This window comes from Phyllobates terribilis, unplaced genomic scaffold, assembly GCF_046119375.1.
Source record: "Phyllobates terribilis strain yellow unplaced genomic scaffold, ASM4611937v1 Scaffold_8__6_contigs__length_399053987, whole genome shotgun sequence".
Taxonomy (NCBI): Eukaryota; Metazoa; Chordata; class Amphibia; order Anura; family Dendrobatidae; genus Phyllobates; species Phyllobates terribilis.
In genome coordinates, this window is record NW_027362768.1 from 147,596,954 (window position 1) to 147,613,370 (window position 16,417).

A 16,417-nucleotide genomic window follows, 5' to 3' on the forward strand; every position below is an offset into this window, starting at 1 on the left:
GAAGAGGTGTCCAACAGGAAGATGGCTATAAAAGTGCGTTACTTAACAAAGAAAACACCTGCCCATTTCATGCTGTCAGCAATGGCACCACATGGAAGAGAAATGTCACAAGGCCTGAGAAAGAAAATAATTTCTTTACATAAGAAAAATGAAGGCCACAAGAAGATCTGCAAAGCTTTACTTATTCCTCAGAATACTGGAGCAAAAGTGGTACAAGGATGTTACTTCAACCTTCTCACAGTGATGTCCAAGCTGATCAAGGAAGTTAACACCTAAACGGGAGCATCTTCTGATGAGAAGGGTTGAAGAAAATCGACATGCAAGTTAACCCACTCACAAAAAAAAGCCCTCCTACAATTTGGGGCTCATGGTGAAAAATGTTAAGACTAATGAGATTATATATTCAGGAGTGGCGAGTCCAAGGTAAATGTTTTTGGAACTGATGGCTCCAAAAATGCATGGTGCCTACAGTGAGACCTGGTGTTGTCAGCGTTCTTACGTGGGGCTGCATGAGTGCTGCTGGTGTCGGGGAGCTACATTTCATTGATGGTATCATGAATTTACAGATGTACTGCTCTATATCGAAAGAGAAGGTTCTACCATCACTCCGTGCCCTTGGTAAACGTGCACTGTTCCAACATGACAATGATACAAAACACACATCTGTTGCATTTCTGAAGAAGAACAGGGTGAAAGCGATTCAGTGACCAAGTGTCTCCTGATCTGAACCCAACCAAACACCTATGACGAGTTCTGAAGAGACAAGATGTCCTCACTCTCCATCCAGCATCCAGGCTCTAAAAGAGATGAATGGAAAAGATAGATGTTGTAATATGTCGCCAACTTGTTCATTCCATGCCTATAAGACTTGATGCCGTCGTTACAAACCATGGGGGTCATACAAAATACTAGATGTAGTAGTTTTTGAATGTTGGGTGCATTCATTTTTGCATCAATTAATTTGAGTAAAACTGAATTTTTTATAATGAAAGTTTTATTATTAGCCTTACTTTCATGATATGGGTTAAAAAAATGTTCTATGAAACTCCGTCTTGTCAAAGTTTTGGAAATTGTTCTTGATTATATTGATTAAAATCTTACTTTTCAAAGGGGGTGTATACACAGAGAGTGGAATAAGTATTAAACACGTCACCAATTTTCTACGTAAATGCATTTCTAAAGTGCTACTGACATGAAATTCTCACTAGATGTCAGTAACAATTCACCCAATCCACACAGGCAAAGAAATCAAAGCATAGATGTCCGTACATTAAGCTGTGTGTAATAATGAGAAATGACACAGGGGAAAAAGTATTGAGCACATGAAGAAAGAGTGGTGCAAAAAGCCATGGAAAGTCATGACAATGGCAAAACGGTGGCTCAGTGGTTAGCACTGTAGCCTTGCTGCGCTGGGGTCCTGGGTTCAAATCTCACCAAGGACAGCATCTGCAAGGAGTTTGTATGTTCTCCCCGTGTTTGCGTGGGTTTCCTCTGGGTTCTCCGGTTTCATCCTACACTCCAAAGACATACTGATAGGGAATGTAGATTGTGAGCCCCAATGGGGACAGTGCCCATAATGTCTGGAAATTGTCTGAATTGTAAAGTGCTGCGGAATATGTTGGCGATATATAAATAAAAAGATTATTATTATTATTATTATTATTATTATTATTTTTATTATGACACCAAGCTGAAATCAATCAGAAATTAGAAAGCAATCCTGAGACTTAGTGAAAAATATCAGCTGGTTCAGCTGATGGCCTATAAAAATGTGCCACACAAGAAACATCTCATGATGGGTAAAACCAGTGAGCTGTCTCAGGACCTTTGCAACCTTATTGTTGCAAAACATACTGATTGCATTGGTTACAGAAGAATTTCTAAACTACTGAAGGTTCCAGTGAGCACTGTTGGGGCCATAATCCAGAAGTGGAAAGAACATCATTTCATCATAAACCAGCCACGACCAGTTGCTCCCCGCAAGATTTCAGACAGAAGAGTGAAAATAATTATCAGAAGAGTTGTCCAAGAGCCAAGAATCAACTGTGGAGAGCTACAGAAAGACCTGGAATCAGAATGTACAATTGTCTCAAAGAAAACTATAAGTAATGCACTCAACCTCCATGGCCTGTATGTACTCTCACCACACAAGACTCCATTTCTGGACAAAAAGCATGTTCAAAGGCGTTTAAAGTTTAAAGGGAACCTGTCATGTCAGTTGGAGTGTGTAAACTGTCCCCAGGTTGTTGTTAGTGATGCAATATGCATCACTAACACGCTTTTTGCATTAGAAACGGTGCTGTAATCTTTGGTGAAAATCACTTTCTGTACTTAAATCTTACTTGCTCGTTTAGTCATATGGGTGTTCCTTTCCTTATTCAGTCCGGCTTGTCCCGCCGCCTCAATTTGAATTGCCCTCGGTGTGCGCCGACGTCACCGGAATAGGCTTGCTGTGGTCACGCTGATGCTGTGACCCACGCTTGTGCAATGTGTATTGAACGGCCGTGCGTGCGCAGTGACGATCGGCTCCCGCGCATGCGCAGTGACGATCGGCTCCCGCGCGTGCACGTGAGCCGATCGTCGCTGCGCACGCGCGGGAACCGATCATCACTGCGCACGCACGGCCGTTCAATACACATTGCACAAGCGTGGGTCACAGCATCACGCGCTGGGGCCGATCATCACTGCGCACACACAGGAGCAGATTATCACTGCGCACGCGCGGCCGTTCAATACATATTGCGCAAGTGTGCGTCACAGCATCAGCGTGACCACTGCAAGCCTATTCCTGTGACGTCGGCGCACACCGGGGGGAATTCAAATTGAGTGGGCAGGACAAGCCCAATTTGTTCATGTTTTTCATGAGAAATCTGAAGAGAAAACAAAGTGACTCAATATAATGATGTCATTCATCTCAAGGACGATCATAAGCTCCAACATTTACTTTGTTTTTACGCTGCACTTTGTTCACTCTCTGGTCTGAATCACCTAACATTATATAGTGAATGGATGTAATTATATCTCATTATAATAAAAAGACGTAGTTACTTACATAACGTTTATTTAATGCATCATTTAATGATCAGTGATGCTGACACATCGCATTGAAACGCACAGACCTGTATCACAGATTCATGTAGTATGGATCCGTAATAGGGATACCAGCGACTGCTGTGGGCAGATATTCTTGATCAAGAAAAGTTTACTTACTTTTTAAATGTTTGATATTTTACATAAAATTAGCCATCATAATCATTATAAAGCGAAGATAAAAGGGGTTCTTTCCTTTGGACAAAGCCTTTTTTTGTTAGAAGGGTCCCCTATCAATTAACATATCACAGGGGATCCCATTGCTGGGTCTAGAGATGAGCAAAAAAGTTTCCAACTTCCCTTGTCCAGCATCCAGTTTGGTTCTCTGTAGCTGCCAGACCAGGTTACTACTTATTTCTGCAATTTTCTGCCCAGCACCCTGTGCACCATTGCCTTGGAAATCCAAATTTCCCATTCAATCAATCGACTGGGTAAAATGTCGCCTACAAGAAAAAGCACAGAACCCTAGGAGAGATGCATGGATTCCAAAACAGAATAAACAAAAGTGTTCAATTTCCTTGCCGTGCCACCACAGAGGAAATAAAAGGGGTTGAAATTAAAGGAGTTGTCCACAACACTTATTCTCACCTCCGGTCCCAGTACCATTCCAGCAGGGTCGGCACTGGCTCTCCCGGGGCTCACGTGACATAACAATGTCCCTGTGGCAGCTCTGGCTTCACTTCTCTCCTATGAACGTAATTGACATCTGGAGGGTGTAAGAGAGCCGCCGCCCTCTGACTTCCTTCGGATGTCTGATTTGTCAAAATGAAGGGAGAGTGAAGCCAGCGCTGATTGGCCTCAGGGATTGTGTAGCATAAAAATGTCATGCAAGCCCTGGGAGAGCCAGTGCCGACATTGCTGGAATGGCACCAGCATCGGAGGTGAGTGTGTTATTATTTTACTGGGGGGGGAACATATGGATTAAGAAGAGGTTGTCCGAGTAGAGGCCGACCCCTTTAAGTATCACAAATTATTTTAGATGTTTTGTATAAAAATCACAATAATAATAATAATAATAATAATAATAATTATAGAGCGTTAATAAAAAGGTTTGTCTCCTTTGGATACTTTTTTTTATGGAAATCTAGCCTATTAATATATCATAGGGAATCCCATTGCTGGGATCTCTTGTAATCAGCAGTAATTTTTGGGAAAACCTATGAGCAAGTGCTCAATTTCCCTTCCTGTCTGTATAATTTATGGAAATGTCTGGTTCTTCAGCGGCTGTTCTGCACACAGTATACTTTGTATGATACAAGCCTCCATCAGTGGTAGGTTTTACTTTGTAAGGAGCTTAGATCTTCTGGAAAACACAATGTTACATATGGAAATGGCATCATCTTCACATTTACATTGCTAATATTTTTTTGTGGTTTTTTTTTTTTTTTTTTTTTTTTAGTCCTGGTTAGATCCTATTTGTCTTTCCCTCCGGTGTCTCACGCTGTTTGTGGAAACGTCACTGTGTACACTTCACGGATCAATGTGACAACCTTGTGTTTTATCTTCCCACCAGATTCAGGAAGAAATCTACCGTTGTCGACTCTTTCAACAATTTAGTCCACGGCCAAAGTCTAGATCAGTTCACAGAAGGTATAAATATTCTTCATGTCACATATCTCTCACCAGACATTTTTGCTTCCTAGGTTCCCATTGATAATTAATGAGGTTTTTAAAAAATTGATAGTGTACCCTTAGGCTAGGGTCACGCCACCATATTTTTTCTCTCTTACGAATATTGGAAGCAAATCGAGCATTCTGCGATTTTTTTTCTTCCGACCGACTCTGCCCGAAGAAAGAATCGGACATGTGCACATCCCCATAGAAAAACATTGCACGAACACTTCGTTAAGGCCATTATTGCCAGATTAGAGAAGATCCGACTTTTGCCAACCCCAGTAAATAATGCTCTTTCAGGGGGTAAGCGTCGGACCACCACTGATTTGATAAGCAAAGGATAGGCCATCGCTTTTGCAGTCCCAGAAAAAACCTTTAAAGAGGACCTGTGGGTTGTCCTGAAATGTCTGTTCTAAGAAATAATTGTATTTTTGGTGTTTTTTGACTGTTTTTCATTTGCGCCTTATAAGATGTATTCAGCTGATTCATCAATTTCGACTTTTTAAAAAGTCCCAATATTTTTGCACAAATCTACTCCAGTTACCCCTGGAGTGATTTTATGTGTGTCTGGAGTTTTTTGTGCAAACTTTGTGAAATTTTTGCACTAAAACTTTGCAAATAAAAAGTTTAAAGACAAAAACAAAGTGAATTTTGTAACATTCAGGGACCACATGCGCCATTTCGAAGGATTATGCACAAAAAATGTCAACAAATACCACAACATAAAATAAGAAAATTGACTTTAAAAAAATTGATGAATCGGGGCCCTAATTTTCTATAGGTGACTGTTTTCCAGCTCCCATGGGCCTGCAACCCAAAATATAGCTTTTTTGCGAGTGAATATATTTGGCCTCTGCCCCACTGTTCACTAGAATGATTAGTGGATACAAATATTCCAGTTATATAGAAGGCAGAATATACAACCATCTAAGTGTATTTTATCAAATAAGGAACATAAGTTTAGGAAATGTGCAGTCTCAGTTATATTCCCACCAAACAGTGTTATATTTCCTCGTATTATTCTGATCTGATTGTTCTGTGTTGCAGAGGAGATCCACGCAGAGGTGTGCTATGCTGAGTGTCTTCTCCTGAGAGCTGCCCTCACATTCCTGCAGGTCTGACATGTCAGTGTTCTACTTTAGTCATTGCAGATAATAATCTTATATTCATATTTGCTTTCTAAGGTCATCAGAGTGTAAGGCTGCGTTCACATGCAGCAGTCACGCTGTGGCTTTATACCCCCTGCATTATTTCCCTGCACAATCAAGATTAATTTATTGTGTAGGGAAACAACAGTCTGACTCTTTATTATAATTATTATTATTATTATTGGCCTTTTGCTCAGTCTCAATCCATGGCAACTTGATGGATGAACGATCTGTAGGAAGATCGATCTTGTGCAGCCTAGATAGGTCCACCAGGGTTTTCTCCACTGTTATCTTGATAGTTTCAAGCCATCGGGTTGCTGGTCTTCCTCTTTTCCTTGTTCCTTCTATTCTTCCAACCATGATGTCCTTCTCCAGCGATTGTTCTCCTTCGTATGATGTGTCCAAAGTAGACAAGTCATTTCTTGGTGATCCTTGCTTCCAGTGACATGTCTGACTTGACTTGTTCCAAAATTGTTCAAAATTGTCCAAAATGGTCCAACTCTTGCCATATGAATTAGTTGTTTACAAATAACGATAGATAGAATGTGGCTGCAAATGTTCTATTTTGTGTCCTTAGGATTCTTAAAAAGAAGCTGTAATCTGAAACTGACTTATTGTTTAAATCAGGATTTGTATTAAATGTATTTTTAAAAAATGTTTTGGTAATTTTATTTTAACTTAACAATCTGTATGAAAAAATTTAACCCCCCCCCCCGGGGCATTTTTAGACTCTATCTTCCTGTTCTTTCAGAAAATTAACATTGTATTGAACCATCTAATCAGGATAAGAGTGGGAGTAGGGTCAGCTGTGCCATCATCTATTGTGAATGGTGGATCCTCTGTTATCTACTGTATATAGAGGTGTTATCAGTCATTGTACAGGAGGGGGAGGTGAGCTGTGACATCATCTATTGTGAATGGTGGATCCTCTGTTATCTACTGTATATAGAGGTGTTATCAGTCATTGTACAGGAGGAGGTGAAGGTGAGCTGTGACATCACCTATTGTGAATGGTGGATCTTGTGTTATCTACTGTATATAGAGGTGTTATCAGTTATTGTACTGGAGGAGGAGGTCAGCTATGATATCAACTATTGTACATGGTGGATCATGTGTTATCTATTGTATATATAGGTGTTATCAGTCATTATACAAGGTGAGGAGGTGAGCTGTGCCATCATCTATTGTGAATGGTGGATCCTCTGTTATCTACTGTATATAGAGGTGTTATCAGTCATTGTACAGGAGGAGGAGGTGAGCTGTGACATCACCTATTGTGAATGGTGGATCCTGTGTTATCTACTGTATATAGAGGTGTTATCAGTCATTGTACAGGAGGAGGAGGAGGTGAGCTGTGACATCACCTACTGTGAATGGTGGATCCTGTGTTATCTACTGTATATAGAGATGTTATCAGTTATTATACAGGAGGAGGAGAGATGTGCCATCATCTATTGTGAATGGTGGATCCTCTGTTATCTACTGTATATAGAGGTGTTATCAGTCATTGTACAGGAGGAGGTGAAGGTCGGCTGTGCCGTCACCTATTGTGAATGGTGGATCCTGTGTTATGTACTGTATATAGAGGTGTTATCAGTCATTGTACAGGAGGAGGAGGTGAGCTGTGACATCACCTATTGTGAATGGTGGATCCTGTGTTATATACTGTATATAGAGGTGTTATCAGTCATTGCACAGGAGGAGGAGGCGGTGAGCTGTGATAACTATTGTGAATGGTGGATCCTGTGTTATCTACTGTATATAGAAGTGTTATCAGTTATTGTACAGGAGGAGGAGGAGGTGAGCTGTGACATCACCTATTGTGAATGGTGGATCCTGTGTTATCTACTGTATATAGAGGTGTTATCAGTCATTATACAGGAGGAGGTGAAGGTCGGCTGTGCCATCACCTATTGTGAATGGTGGATCCTGTGTTATGTACTGTATATATAGGTGTTATCAGTCATTGTACAAGGTGAGGAGGTGAGCTGTGATATCACCTATTGTGAATGGTGGATCCTGTGTTATATACTGCATATAGAGGTGTTATCAGTCATTGCACAGGAGGAGGAGGCGGTGAGCTGTGATAACTATTGTGAATGGTGGATCCTGTGTTATCTACTGTATATAGAAGTGTTATCAGTTATTGTACAGGAGGAGGAGGAGGTGAGCTGTGACATCACCTATTGTGAATGGTGGATCCTGTGTTATCTACTGTATATAGAGGTGTCATCAGTCATTATACAGGAGGAGGTGAGCTGTGCCATTATCTATTGTAAATTGTGGATCCTGTGCTATCTACTGTATATAGAAGTGTTATCAGTCATTGTACAGGAGGAGGAGGTGAGCTGAGCTGTGCCATCATCTATTGTGAATGGTGGATCCTCTGTTATCTACTGTATATAGAGGTGTTATCAGTCATTGCACAGGAGGAGGAGGCGGTGAGCTGTGATAACTATTGTGAATGGTGGATCCTGTGTTATCTACTGTATATAGAAGTGTTATCAGTTATTGTACAGGAGGAGGAGGTGAGCTGTGACATCACCTATTGTGAATGGTGGATCCTGCGTTATCAGTCATTGTACAGGAGGAGGAGGTGAGCTGTGATATCACCTATTGTGAATGGTGGATCCTGTGTTATCTACTGTATATATAGGTGTTATCAGTCATTGTACAAGGTGAGGAGGTGAGCTGTGATATCACCTATTGTGAATGGTGGATCCTGTGTTATATACTGTATATAGAGGTGTTATCAGTCATTATACAGGAGGAGGTGAGCTGTGATATCACCTATTGTGATTGGTGGATCCTGTGTTATCAGCTATGTATAGAGGTGTTACCTGTCATTGTAATCCTCCCTCTGATGATACGGAAACTGCTGCAAACTCTTCCTGAAAGAAAGTGTAAAAATTGCAAGATGATTAATTTTTTTACTATTATTTATTTATTCTAGTAAAGATCATGCCAATTAAAAAAATAGATTTAAAACAAAAACTTGAATTAAACCATAAACTGTTTTTGATTATATTTTCTCCTTAAAGGGAACCTGTCACATTCTAGCCGCAGTCTTATCTGTGTGCAGCTTGTGACAGAGCTGGAGGAGCGGAGCAGATTTATATATACGTTTTTGGGAAAAGATTCAGTATAACTTGTATTTTGTTTATTGAAATTATTGCTCTTTCTAATAGTAGTAGTCCAGTGGGAGGACTCTGTGGCATAACTTGAAGCTCTTGGGCCCCAATGCAAAAGCTCCAACAGGCCCCCAATTATTGCAAGCCTTTAATAGTATTGGTCTTTTCCAATAGATCAAAGGGACTTTTTAGGTCCCAGGGCCCACTTACATACTTAGGGTGGACTTGCTTAGTGGCTGACATCTAGCTCTCTACGTCATACAGGAAAGACTGTCAATCACAGTTTAGCTCCGCCCACTAGACTCCAGCATATATTCAGTCTGGATTTAAATGAAGACTCTAGAACTTATAGTGAATCTTTTCCCACAAACCTACATATCATTCTGCTCCGCTCCTCCTGCTCTAGAACATGCAGATTAAACACCATCTTCAATTTGATGTGTTCTCATAATGTTAAAGGTGGTTATCCAAGACTATACTGAATTTTTAACTGCTCTGTATATAAATATTACATTTTGCAATATATTCATAATATTCTCCCCCATTCCAGCATCACCAGTCTTCATGGGTCCCCAATATTCATAACAGAATCACGCAATCCAAGCACCAAATACTATATTAAGCCGTCACTATAGGATCCATCACATCCTATTGCTGCAGTGCCCACTATAATGACACCATGTGGGTCTCCTGTGGACGGTGCAGTGACCCGCAGGACTACAACGGTCTGAGAACGCTTTAAAGATGGAGACTTCAGTATTATCATTTATAATACTAGGTCGTATAACAAGACGAATGATAAAATTAAAGTTTGACGGATCCCCCGGCATTATAAATAGAAAAGGCAATTAAAATCCAGACTAAAACAATCAAATAATTTGCTGTATTAAATACTGCAGGATGAAAACATGGTCAGCTTCATCAAAGGTGGCATCAAGGTCAGAAACAGTTATCAGACGTACAAGTGAGTATCACTATCATAGATCTCGCTTTATACACAGCAATATATATATTTGTATATTCACCTATAATACGTAACCAGTATAGAAAATATACAGTCAGAAGGGGTTGTCCGGTCCAAACCGATAAGTCTGCAGTCATTTTTTTTTCTGTAAAATAGTTTTTATTGTATAAAAGCGGCAAAACATAAAAAAATGACATAAATGTGGTATCACTGTAAACGTGCTGAGCGCAGGATAAATGGGAACATTTTACATAACATTTTGGATCACAATAAAAGCTTAGACTTAATCCACAAAAAAAGTCCCCACCCAGGTCTGTCATCTGTTAATGGAAATATAGGGGGCTTCCATGTTATAGGGGGCTTCCACAAAGGCTCTGGAAAAGTTAAATGGCATCTAAAATCTGTCTCATTTACAAGCACTCATAAAATAGAGGGGTATATTCTGGAGGGGTATAGCTTGCCCTCGGACAGTTTATCCCCCGGGGTATACTCTGGCCTGTTACACCAGGTCAGAAACAGGCGAATCCCCCCAGCGCACGGTGCATGCGCTGGGGGGATTCATAAGTCTGCAGTCACCTAGAGTGACACACAGAGTGATTACAGACTTATCGGTTGGGACCGGACAACCCCTTTTAAGGCCGAGCTTCAAAACATACTTTTTTACTTGACATCATGGGAAAATTAAAAGAAATCAGCCAAGACATCAGAAAAACAAATATGGACTTCCACTACGCAGCCATCATACAGCACCAAACACCATGGGAGCGTACAATGTCATACAACACCATACTGTTCAGGAAGGAGATGCTGGCAAGTGTTTGCTAACAGGTTTATTGACTTTTACCAAAGAGCACAGGATAGTGAGTGCAGCTCTGGAGTATTATACTGGATGTAACTCAGGATCAGTACAGGATCAGTAATGTAATGTATGTACACAGTGACTGCAGCAGCAGAATAGTGAGTGCAGCTCTGGAGTAGAATACAGGATGTAACTCAGGATCAGTACAGGATCAGTAATGTAATGTATGTACACAGTGACTCCACCAGAAGAATAGTGAGTGCAGCTCTGGAGTATAATACTGGATGTAACTCAGGATCAGTACAGGATCAGTAATGTAATGTATGTACACAGTGACTGCACAAGCAGAATAGTGAGTGCAGCTCTGGAGTAGAATACAGGATGTAACTCAGGATCAGTACAGGATCAGTAATGTAATATATGTACACAGTGACTGCAGCAGCAGAATAGTGAGTGCAGCTCTGGAGTAGAATACAGGATGTAACTCAGGATCAGTACAGGATCAGTAATGTAATGTATGTACACAGTGACTGCAGCAGCAGAATAGTGAGTGCAGCTCTGGAGTAGAATACAGGAAGTAACTCAGGATCAGTACAGGATCAGTAATGTAATGTATGTACACAGTGACTCCACCAGAAGAATAGTGAGTGCAGCTCTGGAGTATAATACTGGATGTAACTCAGGATCAGTACAGGATCAGTAATGTAATGTATGTACACAGTGAGTGCACCAGCAGAATAGTGAGTGCAGCTCTGGATTATAATGCAGGATGTAACTCAGGATCAGTACAGGATAAGTAATGTAATGTATGTACACAGTGACTGCACCAGCAGAATAGTGAGTGCAGCTCTGGAGTAGAATACTGGATGTAACTCAGGATCAGTACAGGATCAGTAATGTAATGTATGTACACAGTGACTGCACCAGCAGAATAGTGAGTGCAGTCTGGAGTATAATACAGGATGTAACTCAGGATCAGTACAGGATCAGTAATGTATGTACACAGTGAGTGCACCAGCAGAATAGTGATTGCAGCTCTGGAGTAGAATACAGGATGTAACTCAGCATCAGTACAGGATAAGTAATGTAATGTATGTACACAGTGATTCCACCAGAAGAATAGTGAGTGCAGCTCTGGAGTAGAATACAGGATGTAACTCAGGATCAGTACACCATAAGTAATGTAATGTATGTACACAGTGACTCCACCAGCAGAATAGTGAGTGCAGCTCTGGAGTATAATACTGGATGTAACTCCGGATCAGTAATGTAATGTATGTACACAGTGACTCCACCATCAGAATAGTGAGTGCAGCTCTGGAGTATAATACTTGATGTAACTCAGGATCAGTAATGTAATGTATGTACACAGTGACTGCACCAGCAGAATAGTGAATGCAGCTCTGGAGTATAATACTGGATGTAACTCAGGATCAGTACAGGATAAGTAATATAATGTATGTACACAGTGACTGCACCAGCAGAATAGTGAGTGCTGCTCTGGAGTATAATACAGGATGTAACTTGGGATCAGTACAGGATCAGTAATGTAATGTATGTACACAGTGAGTGCACCAGCAGAATAGTGAGTGCAGCTCTGGAGTATAATACAGGATGTAACTCCGGATCAGTACAGGATCAGTAGTTTAATGTATTTACACAGTGACTGCACCAGCAGAATAGTGAGTGCAGCTCTGGAGTAGAATACAGGATGTAACTCAAGATCAGTACAGGATAAGTAATGTAATGTATGTACACAGTGACTGCACCAGAGCAGAATAGTGAGTGCTGCTCTGGAGTAGAATACAGGATGTAACTCAAGATCAGTACAGGATAAGTAATGTAATGTATGTACACAGTGACTGCACCAGAGCAGAATAATGAGTGCAGCTCTAGAGTATAATGCAGGATGTAACTCAGGATCAGTACAGGATAAGTAATATAATGTATGTACACAATGACTCCACCAGCAGAATAGTGAGTGCAGCTCTGCTGTAGAATACAGGATGTAACTCAGGATCAGTACACCATAAGTAATGTAATGTATGTACACAGTGACTGCACCAGCAGAATAGTGAGTGCAGCTCTGGAGTATTTTACAGGATGTAACTCAGGATCAGTAATGTAATGTATATACAAAGTGACTGCACCAGCAGAATAGTGAGTGCAGCTCTAGAGTATAATGCAGGATGTAACTCAGGATCAGTACAGGATCAGTAATGTAATGTATGTACACAGTGAGTGCACCAGCAGAATAGTGAGTGCAGCTCTGGAGTATAATACAGGATGTAATTCAGGATCAGTAATGTAATGTATGTACACAGTGACTGCACCAGCAGAATAGTGAGTGCAGCTCTGGAGTAGAATACAGGATGTAACTCAGGATCAGTACAAGATAAGTAATGTATTGTATGTACACAGTGACTGCACCAGCAGAATAGTGAGTGCAGCTCTGCGGTATAATACAGGATGTAACTCGGGATCAGTACAGGATCAGTAATGTAATGTATGTACACAGTGACTGCACCAGCAGAATAGTGAGTGCAGCTCTGGAGTATATTACAGGATGTAACTCAGGATCATTACAGGATCAGTAATGTAATGTATGTACACAGTGACTGCACCAGCAGAATAGCGAGTGCATCTCTGGAATATAATACATAATATAACTCAGGATCAGTAATGTAATGTATGTACACAGTGACTGCACCAGCAGAATAGTGAGTGCAGCTCTGGAGTATAATACAGGATGTAACTCAGGATCAGTAATGTAATGTATATACAAAGTGACTGCACCAGCAGAATAGTGAGTGCAGCTCTGGAGTATAATACAGGATGTAACTCAGGATCAGTAGAGGATCAGTAATGTAATGTATGTACACAGTGAGTGCACCAGCAGAATAGTGAGTGCAGCTCTGGAGTATAATACAGGATGTAACTCAGGATCAGTAGAGGATAAGTAATGTAATGTATGTACACAGTGACTGCACCAGCAGAATAGTGAGTGCAGCTCTGGAGTATAATAAAGGATGTAACTCAGGATCAGTACAGGATCAGTAATGTAATGTATGTACACAGTGACTGTTCCAGCAGAACAGTGAGTGCAGCTCTGGAGTATAATACAGGATGTAACTCCGGATCAGTAAAGGATCAGTAATGTAATGTATGTACACAGTGAGTGCACCAGCAGAATAGTGAGTGCAGCTCTGGAATATAATACAGGATGTAACTCAGGATCAGTAGAGGATAAGTAATATAATGTATGTACACAGTGAGTGCACCAGCAGAATAGTGAGTGCAGCTCTGGAGTATTTTACAGGATCTAACTCAGGATCAGTAAGATTATGTCATGTATACACAAAATTACTAAACTTACAATGAATAATTAATTTATATAAAACGATATGATGGTGCTGAGATGTGCATAGACTTTCTATTAACAATACAGTATATATGATCCATAAATGTAAAAAAAAAAGTGAAAATTGATTATTTAGCTTCTTTTTGTTTCTGTTCTTTCAGGGAGCTCGATACTCTGCAGAAATGTGAAAACTACATGAAGGGAGAAAGTCACTGCCACTTTGAAGGTGGAGTGAAGTTGGGTGTTGGAGCTTTTAATTTGGTATGTAATGAGAATCTCACATGGACTATATGCAGTCAGTGTGCTCTCTGCATCTGAGTGCATCCGTCACAGCACTCGCTAATGGAAGAACGTGTTCTCTATTCTACAGCCAAATCTTCTTTTATGAATTTCTACTGTGCTGTCACACAAAGCATTAGATTGGACTATTCACAGGTGCACTTAGAAATGGGTGATCGAATCAGGTTGAAATTGCTTAAATGCTAAAATTCTTTCTGTTGCCACTAGGTGGCGCTCACTACATGTAAATATAGTTTAATGGTAGATACATAAATAACTGTGCAGTGAGCTCCCTCTTGTGGTGGCTACAGGCAGTCAGAATTTTATCATGTAACCCAAAAGATGTGCAAAGAATGTGCTGTGTATTTGAGCTCAGTAGCATAAAAACTGTGCTGTATGTATGTTTCACTGCCTTAGACTTGTTCTTAGTCTTAAGAACATTAATGAGAAGACAAAATCAGTCTATACAAGGGAGACTCTGTCAATTCCAACTGCAATTATTATTTTTTTATGTATCTTTATTATGGTTTAAACTCCATTTTTCTTATACATAAAGCACCAAATTCAACAAATTGATTTGGAAGCCCTGTGACTACCACTAGAGGGAGCTTTACCGCATACTGTTTTGTTTTTAAAGGGGTTTTCCATCCCTCTTCTTTATTTTACATATGTCTCTAGTTTAGTAAAAAAAAAAAATAGCTTATACTCGCCTTCTGATCCTCCACAACTCCTCTGTACCGCAGGCTGTGCCCCCACCAGTCTCCTCTACTTCACTTCCGGAGTGATCGGCTGCAGCCAGTCAGTGGCTAAATCTGTCATGTGCCAATCATGCTGGAATAGAAGGTGGAGAAAGGCGAACACAGCCATCGGGGTGGAGGAGAGGAATGGCAGGAGATCGAAAGGTAATTATGTGCTATATCTTATTTATTTATCATGCTGAGGTAATTTGTAAAGTTAAACAAAGGGATGGAAAATCACTTCAAATGTAATGTATAATGGTATGAAGTAAGCTCTTAAGCTCCCCCTAGTGGTGGCTGTAGATAGACAGAATTTTATCATTTAGGTTTACACTGGAAATTTACTAAGAACAATATTACACTGAAGTAGTGACCCGTATATTAATTTGGAGGGTAGAAGTTGCAATCTACACCTGCCTATGCCACAATTTTGATACGATTGGCACACTATCTTTTGTGTATGGGTGCATCCCAAATCTCCCCAACAGATGATGTCAGGAAAAAGAAGAATAAACTGCTGCCAGAAGTGTTTGACAGCGGCTTACTCCTACTTCTATCTTCCAATTGGGGGGTTTGGAAGGTATAACTGTCGTCCATAAAAGCTTTTTGGCTATTGAAGATATATGGGCAAGTTTAACAAAACATGGTGTAAAGTGAAACTGGCTCAGTTGCCCTTAGCAACCAATCAGATTCCACTTTTCATTCCTCACAGACTCTTTGGAAAATGAAAGGTGGAATCTGATTAGTTGCTAAGGGCAACTGAGCCAGTTTCACTTTACACCATGTTTGATAAATCTCCCCCTTCATAACCTTATTACACTTTCTGTCCACCTACTTTTGGATAGCCCTGTGTATACATATACAGTACAGACCAAAAGTTTGGACACACCTTCTCATTTAGAGATTTCTCTGTATTTTCATGACTATGAAAATTGTACATTCACACTGAAGGCATCAAAACTATGAATTAACACATGTGGAATTATATACTTAACAAAAAAGTGTGAAACAACTGAAAATATGTCTTATATTCTAGGTTCTTCAAAGTAGCCACCTTTTGCTTTGATGACTGCTTTGCACACTCTTGGCATTCTCTTGATGAGCTTCAAGAGGTAGTCACCGGAAATGGTCTTCCAACAATCTTGAAGGAGTTCCCAGAGATGCTTAGCACTTGTTGGCCCTTTTGCCTTCACTCTGCGGTCCAGCTCACCCCAAACCATCTCGATTGGGTTCAGGTCTGGTGACTGTGGAGGCCAGGTCATCTGGCGTAGCCCCCCATCACTCTCCTTCTTGG

General features: G+C 40.5%; 1 protein-coding gene across 3 annotated transcripts in view; it reads left to right on the forward strand.

The window, feature by feature from the left end:
• The window catches only part of TTC39A (tetratricopeptide repeat domain 39A), an 82,477-nt gene that overhangs the window by 29,368 nt on the left and 36,692 nt on the right, over positions 1 to 16,417 (forward strand). For 2 of the 3 annotated variants that reach the window (XM_073643492.1, XM_073643494.1), the window contains exons 4-7: positions 4,604 to 4,680; positions 5,752 to 5,819; positions 9,883 to 9,947; positions 14,269 to 14,368. In XM_073643492.1, coding sequence (XP_073499593.1) covers positions 4,604 to 4,680; positions 5,752 to 5,819; positions 9,883 to 9,947; positions 14,269 to 14,368 — 310 coding nt within the window. Of the gene's footprint in view, positions 1 to 4,603; positions 4,681 to 5,751; positions 5,829 to 9,882; positions 9,948 to 14,268; positions 14,369 to 16,417 lie in introns of those variants that run through there. The other variant, XM_073643493.1, reaches the window with a different exon arrangement.